Source organism: Papaver somniferum, chromosome 10 (assembly GCF_003573695.1).
Source record: "Papaver somniferum cultivar HN1 chromosome 10, ASM357369v1, whole genome shotgun sequence".
NCBI classification, from domain to species: domain Eukaryota; kingdom Viridiplantae; phylum Streptophyta; class Magnoliopsida; order Ranunculales; family Papaveraceae; genus Papaver; species Papaver somniferum.
The window spans coordinates 94,077,338-94,089,521 of record NC_039367.1 but is presented as its reverse complement, the minus strand read 5'-3'; the positions used below and the strand labels follow the sequence as shown (position 1 = coordinate 94,089,521).

General features: G+C 36.1%; 1 protein-coding gene across 2 annotated transcripts; it reads left to right on the top strand.

Annotated features, from left to right (window-relative positions):
- The first annotated feature begins 3,263 nt into the window (after window positions 1-3,263).
- LOC113318595 (2-dehydro-3-deoxyphosphooctonate aldolase 1-like) lies at window positions 3,264-10,468 on the top strand. 2 transcript variants are annotated; one of them, XR_003344674.1, is made up of 12 exons: window positions 3,264-6,834; window positions 7,013-7,110; window positions 7,271-7,367; window positions 8,021-8,086; window positions 8,212-8,271; window positions 8,419-8,493; window positions 8,640-8,724; window positions 9,282-9,289; window positions 9,479-9,577; window positions 9,767-9,890; window positions 10,000-10,047; window positions 10,148-10,201. XR_003344674.1 is itself a non-coding variant. In XM_026566780.1 (12 exons), exons 1-12 carry the CDS (start codon window positions 6,799-6,801, stop codon window positions 10,211-10,213), a joined length of 786 nt encoding a protein of 261 aa, XP_026422565.1. In that variant the 5' UTR covers window positions 3,266-6,798; the 3' UTR covers window positions 10,214-10,468. The 2 variants fall into 2 exon arrangements, 1 of the variants encoding a protein (XP_026422565.1); XM_026566780.1 differs by having other exon boundaries at window positions 3,266-6,834; window positions 9,843-9,890; window positions 10,148-10,468.
- Window positions 10,469-12,184: the final 1,716 nt, after the last annotated feature.

The following is a 12,184-nucleotide window of genomic DNA, read 5'->3' as shown; positions in this document are numbered from 1 at the left end:
ATTACTTCGAGACTGCATCTGATTAACTTTTAATTTCCCAGAACTCGCTTCTTCATCACCTCGTCCAGCTTCTAAATCACCTCGTGATATCCAAGCTGCTGCTACTACAGCTGCAACCATGGAAAACTTCAATAATTCCATATCATCTCCGTCACCAACAACAACATCACCTCATTATCACCATCAAAGTCGTTTTCATCTCTATGTTCTCCTACTCCAACCGCAACATCCTATTCTTCTGATACTTCGATATATTCTACCACAACTGAAGATGAATTAACTGAAACTGTTAGAATTACCTCAACTTTGTTCTTATTTCGACGAATCACAAGAATAAGATGTTAATTCATCTTACAGGATTGAGCAAAGCTACGGGACTGCATCTGATTAACTTTGATGCCATTAGGGATTCAAGAGCTAGTAATCATTATCTCGTTTTTGACATTAATTATGCCCCTGGGTATGAAAAGATGCCTGATTATGAATTTGTTTTGGCGGATTTCTTTTGTGATCATAGACAAAGAAAACAGAACTCATCGAGCGAAGATATGAAAAGTGAAGAAGAAGAGTAGTCTAGTGATGGGTTCTGTTTGAGAAACTTAGGGGTGTATTTGAACATTTACTTTTGTTATCGGATTTTATCGTATAAAAATCCGATATCCGATAGCTTAACCTTAACCTTAACCTTATCGGATTGGAATTCTTAGATTTTGTCGGATGTTATCGGATATCGGATATCCGCTAACCATTAACCTTAATTTTATCGGTATGGCCAATATCCGGCGGATATTTATCCGTTGCCAGCCCTGCCGACCGAGGACCGAACACCAAGAAATATTTACCGAGGGTGTGATAATAAATTAAACGAAGGGCAGGTAATCCCTAGATTCCCTAGACTGAATCGAACTCCTCAAACATAACTTTTCTTTCTCGTTTGTTTTCTTATACTTTGGAATTTCCAATCGCTTCACTCAGGTATGATCTCAAAATTTAATTTTAATTCGCATTTATATTTGAATTCTTTTATTTCTGAAATGTTTGATTTCTTCGTAATCAGTTTTCATTTGTAAAAGAATTCGATTGATTCAGAAAATTATAAGAAAGAAAAGAAATCCTGATGAGGAGAAATCTAGTAGGATTTTATACTAGATTCTACGATGTTATCAGACTTTCTCAATCAAATTGAACACCAGCAACGCTTACATATTAGTATACCTTGAAATTATACTCCGCTTTACGAGATGTTACGGCTATCTATTTGAGATCCATAAGTTGTCAATATCTGTGCAAGCTAGTAATGGGGAGGATAGTCTCAAGGTATGCTAGGAATTGTTGGTGAGCTTTTCAGTTTGAGAAAATCGGTTGCAGCTAAAGAATCTAGTATTCCCAAGAGTTTGTGTAGTGTGTAATGTATGTGTTTAACGGATCTGATACGATTTTTGTTTCAATTGATTGTGTAGTTTAAAGCCAACTTTATGTCATCATCTTTTTGTTTCAATTGATTGTGTAGTTTAAAGCCAACTTTATGTCATCATCATAGTCGAACATCTTTTTCTGGGTGAAAAGAGGGATTCTATGTTATTGGAATATAAAGAACGTTATAAACCAACAAGCAGATTAAAATGCAGGACAGTTATTTTACCAATTTTGGATGTTTTTTTTTCATTCCATGTGTGTATTATGGCAGCAAAATAGTAGTCACTAGTAGTTGTAATAAAAAACCTGCATCTCTGGGGTTAATTCCTCCATAAAATCGAAGTTATCAGAATTCCAGTGTTGGTGTATTATCAAGAAGGTAGCATTTTCTGTGGGTGGAGCATCTGAATCTCCAAAAATTAAAAATACAAGGAGATAAAATAGCAAAAGAACGGGTAAAAAAATTAGTTGATAACAAGGGTAAAAAATTAGGAGATAAGATTAGTTGTATTTAGTTTCTGGATACTAGTATGTAACTTTTGTAAATTTAGATGGAAGGTGTAATGTTAATTCAGGATTTTGGGGTAATGATAGTAGTAGGCCACATGATAAAGAAGTAGTTACTAGAGAAAGTACGATCATGGTTGCAGTTTAGCTTAAATGTAAACATGGGTGGCTTTATCTATGATGTAGGAGCAGTTAGGAAAAGAGAGAACTCAAGTACTAGAATCTAAGTTGATTGAACATATATGCTAGAATGTTGATATCATGAACCGGTTTCCTGGCTATATCGCATCCTAGTTGTTATTCATAACTGCAAAGAAGATAAGATAGATATAGTCTTGAAGCGTGGTACTGCAGTGTTATAGTTGTTTCCGATATAAAATGTCAACTTCTTTGCAGGTTTTGTTAAATTGAAGCGTGGCACTGCAGTGGTACTGCTTGTGGCGCCTTGTCCGCCAGTTTGTTGTGTAAAATATTGTAGGTTTTGTTAAATTGGTTTGTCTACTGAGTCCATGCAACATGCTTTCTAGCGTATAACTAGACATGTTTCTCACTAGCGTTAGCACAATCGAGGCTCCAACATCACTAGCCTGTTTGGATACCAGAAGTAGAAGAGTTTTTGCTTCTGGAGAGGCAGAAGTCAATCTCAGAAGTCAGAAGCAAAACGGTCTTGCTTCGCAAAGTGTTTACTTGTTTGCTTCTAGAAGCCATTTTGATATTGAGTCGCCAAGCTAATGTCTGCTTTTTGACTTCTAGAAGTCGAAAAACAACTTCAAGGTGTATTGTTTTTGCTTCTGACTTCTGAGATTGACTTCTGCTTCTGGAGAAGCAGAAGCACTTCTACTTCTGGTATCCAAACAGGCTAGTGTGCATTATCATCAGATATATTGTTATGGAACTTGGATGTCTACCCACGTTTTTATTAGAGTACCATTTCGTTGACACTCTTGCAGATTTCTTATGTGTGACGTCCTCTAAATTGTCCGAGCATAGAGTGATAATTGATACCTATGTTTATTCATCTTAAGTCAGCTGTTGTGGAACAAGGTCTCGTTGGTTACTTTTGGTCTTTTCTTGCATTGATCTCACTAAACGATACTGGCTCGTCATACTAGATTCTACGCTGCTAACACACTTTCTCAACCGGATTAGGCCACCAGCAACGGCTACATATTAGCATACCTTGGAATTGTACTAGTGGTCCGCCTTACGAGCTGTTGTGGAACAAGGTCTCTTCGATTACTTTTGGTGTTTTCTTACACTGATTTAACTAATCGATACTGGCTCGTCATACTAGATTAAAATGCAGGTCAGTTATTTTACCAATTTTGGATGTTTTTTTTCATTCCATGCGTGTATCATGGCAGCAAAATAGTAGTCACTAGTAGTTGTAATAAAAAACCTGCATCTCTGGGTTTAATTCCTCCATAAAATCGAAGTTATCAGAATTCCAGTGTTGGTGTATTATCAAGAAAGTAGCATTTTCTGTGGGTGGAGCATCTGAATCTCCAAAAATGAAAAATAAAAGGAGATAAAATAGCAAAAGAACGGTAAAAAAATTAGTTGATAACAAGGGTAAAAAATTAAGAGATAAAATTAGTTGTATTTAGTTTCTGTATACTGGTATGTAACTTTTGTAAATTTAGATGGAAGGTGTAATGTTAATTCAGGATTTTGGGCTAATGATAGTAGTAGGCCACATGATACAGAAGTAGTTACTAGAGAAAGTACGATCATGGTTGCAGTTTAGCTTAAATGTAAACATGGGTGGCTTTATCTATGATATAGGAGCAGTTAGGAAAAGAGAGCACTCAAGTACTAGAATCTAAGTTGATTGAACATATATGCTAGAGTGTTGATATCATGAACCGGTTTCCTGGATGTATCTCATCCTAGTTGTTATTCATAATTGCAGACAAGATAAGATAGATATAGTCCGGAAGCGTGGTACTGCAGTGTTAAAATTGTTTTCAATATAAAATGTCAACTTCTTTGTAGGTTTTGTTAAATTGAAGCGTGGTACTGCAGTGGTACTGCTTGTGGCGCCTTGTCCGCCGGTTTGTAGTGTAAAATATTGTAGGTTTTGTTAAATTGGTTTGTGTACTGTGTCCATGCAGCATGCTTTCTAGTGTATAACTAGACATGTTTCTCACTAGCGTTAGCACAATCAAGTCTCCAACATCACTAGCCTGTTTGGATACCAGAAGTAGAAGAGTTTTTGCTTCTGGAGAGGCAGAAGTCAATCTCAGAAGTCAGAAGCAAAACGGTCTTGCTTCGCAAAGTGTTTACTTGTTTGCTTCTAGAAGCCATTTTGATATTGAGTCGCCAAGCTAATGTCTGCTTTTTGACTTCTAGAAGTCGAAAAACAACTTCAAGGTGTATTGTTTTTGCTTCTGACTTCTGAGATCGACTTCTGCTTCTGGAGAAGCAGAAGCACTTCTACTTCTGGTATCCAAACAGGCTAGTGTGCATTATCATCAGATATATTGTTATGGAACTTGGATGTCTACCCACGTTTTTATTAGAGTACCATTTCGTTGACACTCTTGCAGATTTCTTATGTGTGACGTCCTCTAAATTGTCCGAGCATAGAGTGATAATTGATACCTATGTTTATTCATCTTAAGTCAGCTGTTGTGGAACAAGGTCTCGTTGGTTACTTTTGGTATTTTCTTACACTGATTTCACTAAATGATCCTGGCTTGTCATACTAGATTCTACCCTGTAATCACACTTTGTCAACCGGATTAGGCCACCAGCAATGGCTACATATTAGCATACCTTGGAATTGTAGTCCGCCTTACGAGCTTGCAAGGCTATTTGATTGAGATCCATCCAACTCTTGCAATTCAAGTTGTCAGTAGCTTTGCAAGCTCGTAACGTGGTGTATACTGCCAAGGTATCCTAGGCATTGTTGGTGACAGTTTCTATTTGAGAAAGTCTGGTACACCTAAAGAATTTGGGTTGTTTACAGTGTATGTATCTAGTAAGCAGATCACATATGATTTGTGCTTCAATTAATTGTGTGGTTCTAAAGCGAAATGTTTTGTCATCATCATCACCATCATCATCCTCGTCGAATCTTATCTGGTTCTGGGTGAAAAGAGGGATTCTTTATTAGGATTTCTGTATTCTGTATTGAAATGTAAGGGACGCTACAAACTACCAAGCAAAGTAAAAATGCAGGTGAGTTATTTTGCCCATTTTGGTTGCTTTTTCATTCAGGGTTTTGGGCTAATGATCATAGTAGGCTAAATGATAAAGAAGTAGTTACTACAGGAAGTGTAATCATTATAAGATTTTAGCTTAAATGTAATAATGAGAAAAATTGTCTACCATGTAGGAACAGTTAGGAAAAAAGAAAATTCACGTACTAGAATATAAGTTGATTAAATGAGCATATGTTGATATATGAATTTACTGTTTCCTTGTTGGCAGTATCTCAACCCAGTTGTTATTAATAATGTGAAAACTGCAGAGAAAACAAGATATATACTCGTGATAGTGTGGCACCGCAGTGTTAGAACTGCCTCCAATATAACCTAAGAAGCGCACACACTTGACAAGGTCAATATGTTCGTCGCTCGTGGCGTCTTGTTCGTGTGTATGTAGTGTATAAGTGTAGGCTTTGTTAAATTGTCTGTTTATCGTGTCCATTGTTGATGTCTTTGTTAAGATATGTGATTTACCCCTTTAATCTCTGTACTAGGAATAAGGCTGTGGGTGATGCTTCAACACATTTATTGATTTCTAATGTCAAAATTTGTGCTGCATAACTTATCATTTGAGTTAATGTTCTTGGGTAATGCTGTAGAGATACTATCACAATTATTAGCATCAATTAATTCGATGAAATGCACCTCTGCTACACCCTTTATTAGATAACAAGACAGATATTCAACCTAACAAAGAATCATTTTCTCTTCTGAACATAAAAATTAGCTTTTTCAATTCTTTTTCTTTGACACTGGTGTTTCTTATCTTGAATCTCCATTGGACTTCATTCTTAGAAACTGTCTCTCTAATATTGCCTTTAACGTTTGATAGCCCAAGGATATGTGATTTTGAGGTACTAGGTATCCAATATTTTGTAAGTAGTTGACTTTCTCAAAAGGGAAAGATTAGAGACAGTATACAAAAATATCGTCAGTATTTCTATTTTCATTTGAAAGCATATAAAGTCTGAATGTTAACTTAATACACTTTCGACGCTCGTTGTGGTTTATCTGATAAGGTTGATGAGGGAAGATATTAAATTATTAAGTTTTACCTTTGACAATTTTGCACTATCCTTATTTATTCTGTGTTTGATTACTGTTTGAGGTATGGGTTAAATTTATTGTCATCAAGTATTAAGAAGAGTTATCTTGTCACTCCTCTTCTTGTTCATTTGTGTGGATTCTGACGTTCAGAGGGTTGCATCTGAGATATGCGAATTCAATTCATTCTTCGGGTATTATTCTGTATACTAGGAATAAGGTCATGGTTGGTGCTTCAACTCATTTATCGAGGTCTAATGTCAATATGTTGTGCTACGGATAGCTTTGTCATTTATTATTTGATATAGTTTTAATATTATCAGGGCATTGCATCTGTAATTGAATTATTTGAAATTTCATTCATTGGCTTAGACTTCATTAAGCTTGATTTTGCTAGTTTTCCTTACCGGGTATGCATCAAGATAATGACATTTGTTGCATTACCGGCCATCACAAGTTTGGGTAGTTGAAAAGTCATATGCGATTTTGAAGTGGGTGTGTTCTCGTGACAGTTTGGGTGTGTCTCTGTAATCTCCACTCTGCTTTTTCTCTCTGTAGTTAAAGTTCTGAAAATTCTTCAACATTCTTCACTCAAAGATCAGAAAAAACAAACGAAAACATGATTTCCTCAGCAGATCTATTCAATCAACTCAAGGTTTGATTCACTATAACTTATCAATTATCTCTCTCTATATATATAAACAATCTGAATTTCTTGCTATTAGATCCATAAATGTTTCATTTTTCTTGAATTCAATTTCAACTTCTATATTACAATTGAGTATAAGGTGATCTAACTAAAGATGGGCTTTCTTTGTTTTTGTTCTAAACAGTCTGCAGAACCCTTTTTTGTATTAGCTGGACCAAATGTGATTGAATCTGAAGAACATATTTTTAAAATGGCTAAACATATCAAACACATCACCAACAAGTACATATTTTTCTGCTTCTAATTTTTCTTCCTTGTTATAATATACGGTTGAATTTTATTTGCTGAAAATTGGGTTTAGTATTTATTCACTTGTTTGTTCATCAAAATGTTAAATTTTTACTAATGTATAATCTTTTTTACATATGGCTTGTTTAATTAGGGTTGGTGTGCCCCTTGTGTTTAAATCGAGCTTCGATAAAGCTAATCGTACATCGTCTAAGTCGTTTCGTGGTCCTGGTTTAGAAGAAGGCTTGAAGGTAAGCATTGGACACTTTTTTAGTGGTTACCGAAATTTCGTTTCGTAGTAATGCCATTTGTTCATGCTTATGTTTGTTGACATTCAATTAACCCGAGTAATTGTAGCCCTTACCTTGTAGAAATTGAGTCGTCCCTTGAATAGTAGTTTGGAACTTCTCACCTTTAAGCAGTATGAGTGAATGATTTGCACTCAATAACTATAATGGCTGTCTAAATTAAGAATTCCTATAAAGTGTAGCTCCTAAATAGGAGATTAATGTCAGAAAGGGATTATGTATAGTCCCCTTGTTATAGTGGATGGAATTTGTCATGTATACCTCATCGAATGAGTGGTGTGCCATCTAACCTCTATTATGGATGATTAAACTATAGGGCTTTTTAGAAAGTGTAAGCCATAAATGGACGTAAACATTAGCACGCTTTGTATTTTGATTTTTCCTGAAAACCTCGTCAAGTTGAACTTGAATTTGATAACCTGGGCTTTTTCTTATATCCGATTACTAAATTTTTTTTTGCATTTGAGCTTTTACTTATCATATATGACTGAATCTCTAATCCTTTAAAGTACTCATAAAAGTCATACTAGTGCTCTCTATTTTCTTGTACTCTGGAGTCTGGACTCAACTTTATATACTATTGTTTGCAAATGCAGATCCTTGAAAAAGTTAAACTTGCATATGATTTACCTATTGTTACTGATGTGCATGAGAGCTGGCAGGTAAATTTGTGGTCTCCTCTGAGTAACTTGAGTTCTTTGATTTATGCCTAAAGAGATTAGCCTGGATTTCATGTCGATTTGGCAGTAATCCTTTAGGAAGTTTTAATGAAGTTAATGTCATGCAGTGTGAAGCTGTTGGAAAAGTTGCTGATATTATCCAGATTCCTGCTTTCTTATGCCGTGAGGTTTGCATCTTTTGTCATATTTCTCACTGAATATTGTTTCAGTCACTCTGCAAAGGCTTGCATCTAGTAAGAAATTCTCATTTTCTTAATGTCAATAAGTGTGCTACCCGTCTTTTAATTCATGTGGACACCTTTTAATTGTGACAGACAGACCTTCTAGTTGCAGCTGCGAAGACTGGAAAAATTATCAACATTAAAAAAGGCCAAATGTGTTCTTCTTCTGTAAGCGTCTATCAAATGCCTTTTCTTTTCAGTTCAAAGATTTTATTGTGTTTTTCAAAGTGCTAAAATATCCAGGGGTTATTAGCTTTCATGGTGTGCATGTTTCAGTTGAACTTTTTTATATAACATGTCTTCGTTCTTTACAGGTTATGGCAAATTCTGCAGAGAAGGTTAGGTTAGCTGGTAACCCGAATGTGATGGTCTGTGAGCGAGGCACCATGTTTGGTTATAGTAAGTAAATCAGCATTTGGATTTTTTGTGCAAAAGTTGCATTCCTATCTTCTTTTTTTTTTTAATTTTGACACAGCACGCGGGGTTAAGGAGACCCCAACCAAACTAAGAGAATACAAGAAAAGAAAAATAGAAATACAAAACTGCAAAGAAAAACTCAAAAAACAGAAAACTCAAGCCTAAGAATAGGCCAACTACACCCTATAATACACTTTTCCAGCTTTGTCATCTTCAATAATCTTCTGAAGAGCAGGGGAAAATGTTCATTGGCCAACTCCACAAACTTCTGAGGCATACAATTGCATAGACCAATTGGTTTCTAGATGATTTAATTGTTGATACCCGCAACTTGGAGTGGATGTGAGAAGCTAATTGTCCCATTGTAAGTATAGAACTAGTTCTTCCTTTTATTCTCTTCTCTGTACTGTGTTTAATGGGTTCCAAAGGTGGTAGATCCTAAGATTAATTGGTTGTTTGTCACATCATTACTGATGCTTCTGGAGTATGTCTCTCACTGCAGGTAGCAGATATTACACATTCATTGCAACAACCTGCAGGAAAAAAGGTCAGACCTGTTTAAGAATGCAATATATATATTTTTTTTATTTACGGATATGAATAGTTAACTTTTTTTTCCTGGAAGGTATTGCGTTTGTAATTTGTATTTCAATAATATATTAGATTAGATGGAATGTTGTTGTATATCATTTGGGTTTTTTATTAGAATTGATACGACTGAAAATTTCTTAATTAGCTGGAGGGTGGAGGAGTTGCCAGTGGAGGTCTTCGCGAATTAATACCATGTATAGCAAGGACATCAGTTGCTGTCGGGGTGGACGGTATCTTTATGGAGGTATAGTTGAAACCATTATACTTTACGTTTTCAAATTTGATTTATTTTGGTATCTCATTCTTTTCCCTTTGCATGTTAATTCTATTTATTGGAGGTAACATGAGCCGCAGAAACAGATGCATGATTCTCTCTGCTTCCTTGAAACACACATCTTACTGGTCTTCCTTGATTTGCTTCATGTTCGTGTAGACTATTGGGGGTTTTCTTTTTCCGTCTTTCCTCTTTTTACTACTATAGCTGCTATGCTCTTTCTTTGACTGGTTAGGTACATGACGATCCCCTAAGTGCACCTGTTGATGGTCCAACGCAGTGGGTGAGTTTCATTTCCTTGTCTTTGGTCAATTTTTTATTTATGGAAAGCTAGTTCTAGGTACTTCAGTTCTTACATCTATTACCAATGATGGTTACCCTTTTTTGTATAGCCGTTACGTAACTTGGAGGAGCTATTACAGGAGCTCGTGGCTATTGCCGTAAGTCTTTTTTCCATCTTTGAGTAATGACTGTCCATCATCATTCAGGATTTTAAAATGTTTTGGGTATTTACTTGCTTCTTCTCTTTTTGTTATTCAGAGGGTTAGCATGGGAAAACAACAATTCAAAATAGATCTCACACCATTTCGTGAAGATCAATCTTGAATTCATAGGAAAAGGTTTAGCGAGAAATGACGTAGCGACCATTTTGGTGATTATGTTGAAGCCAGGTGTGATTACTGGAAGGCAGACCTTCAGAAAATCAAGATCTTATATTGAAGCCAACTTGGATCTCCACCTGCCTCACCACCAGAACCAGGAGCGCCACCCTCTTAAACAAATTAGCTTAAGTTTGTGGTTCATGTCATTGAGATTTGAGATCATATTTGTAACCGTGTTCTTGTTAGTGTTACCCATTAATGGATGAATGAAAAAACCCCAGCTATCAATTAGATCGAAATTTTACAAATAAAACAACAACAAAGGATTTGCTTAACTTTATTGTAAACGTTGTGGCCAACATGCAAGAACTGTAACTCTGCAAGGAAATCCTAAAACGAGCATATGACCAGATTCATCGACGGAAGATGCTGCGTCCATATGTGCAACAAACCATTTGGACAAACATAGGAAGATGCGAGCATAAAAACATACCACAGGTATCGAAGCAACCCAAGACAAAGGATAAACCGAGTTTGGAACGAGATTCCAACTTCGCAGCCAAATGCAAGATAGAGTCACTAAAGTCTACCGAGGCCTCCAGCTTCTTCCATGCCCATTGATTTATACACGAGATTGAAAATCTTTTCCTGTCCGTGACAATGGAAGGGGTAGATTTAGAAACTAATGATAACTACAGTCTACAGTCAACACACAGACATTGCAAGGCCCATGGTCTTTTCAGTCCTACAAAGTACAAACGTACTACAGGAGCCCGTATCATTTCAGGCAACTAAAAACCAAGAAGAAGAACAAAATGTTCCGACAGACAGTACCTGAAGATTCTGAATCCGAACTTGTGCTAAGATATGAAGATCATATCATATCCATTTGCTACAGCGAAAATCCAGAAAAATGTACGTTACCACGAAGCAAACCTAGAGAAAATTTTCCGAATTGACACTGACCATAGAAAATGAAAGTTTCCTAGTCTAAACGCATGTGTTCGAAAGAGCATAGTAATCAACCAAACCAAAAAAAAAAAATCAACCAAATCAAATGCCGCTGGCTGCAATCTTGAAAAAAGTCCAACAGAGTCAGAGAACCTAGCCAGCCAACAAATAATGCACACGACACAATCCATTCTACCATGGAACTGGGAAAAAGTCTTTTCGACCAAAAGAGTTTTTACATTATTAGGCAAGTGGGCTCCAAAACGTGTCCTGGAAATGTATCCCGTATGTTTGGAGCAGAGGCGGATCCATATATGTACAAGTAGAATCTTTCTTAATTAAGTAAATAGGCAACTCAAAACACCCAATAACCATCCATCTAAGAGTAAGTATATAAGGTAACCCAAAGCTGACGAAATAGCAAGCCATCTAAGAGTAAATTTTCCAAATTTACACACAACTACACAAGTCATGTAACGTATCAAGCCAAACATCTATTAACTCATCAAAATTAACTTCATTCTCCAGAACGAAGATTCAATTTGACGTTTTCATGGATATCCCAGGGGCCAATCTTTATTTCGTAGTACCATCTTAGTAGACTAGACAATAAGCGCTGTACTCTTGTAAGAAACAAACAATAATAAGTGCAGACTTAAATAGAAGAAGATGACAGACAACGAAGTTTCCTGGTCTATTCATAGACGAATAGTGTTCTTAGTTCCAGTAGTACTTATCACAACATATACCAGCTACTTGTATAAAAACAATGACACATATGAAAAACATGACTGTTATAGTCATCTCCCATGCATCCTGACGTGTGGGATCATCATAATGTATTTATTTCCCCACGCAAAACAAGTGGTGATCATTTTTTAATTTTGCATTGACTTTGAACAAATCAAAAATTTAGTAGGTGTTTAGCATTAGACTTGGATTGACTCTAATGCAAACACTCTTAGTTAGACCTATCAATATTAGGAAGGACATGACAAAGTAATCATGTAAAGGATGATGGCAG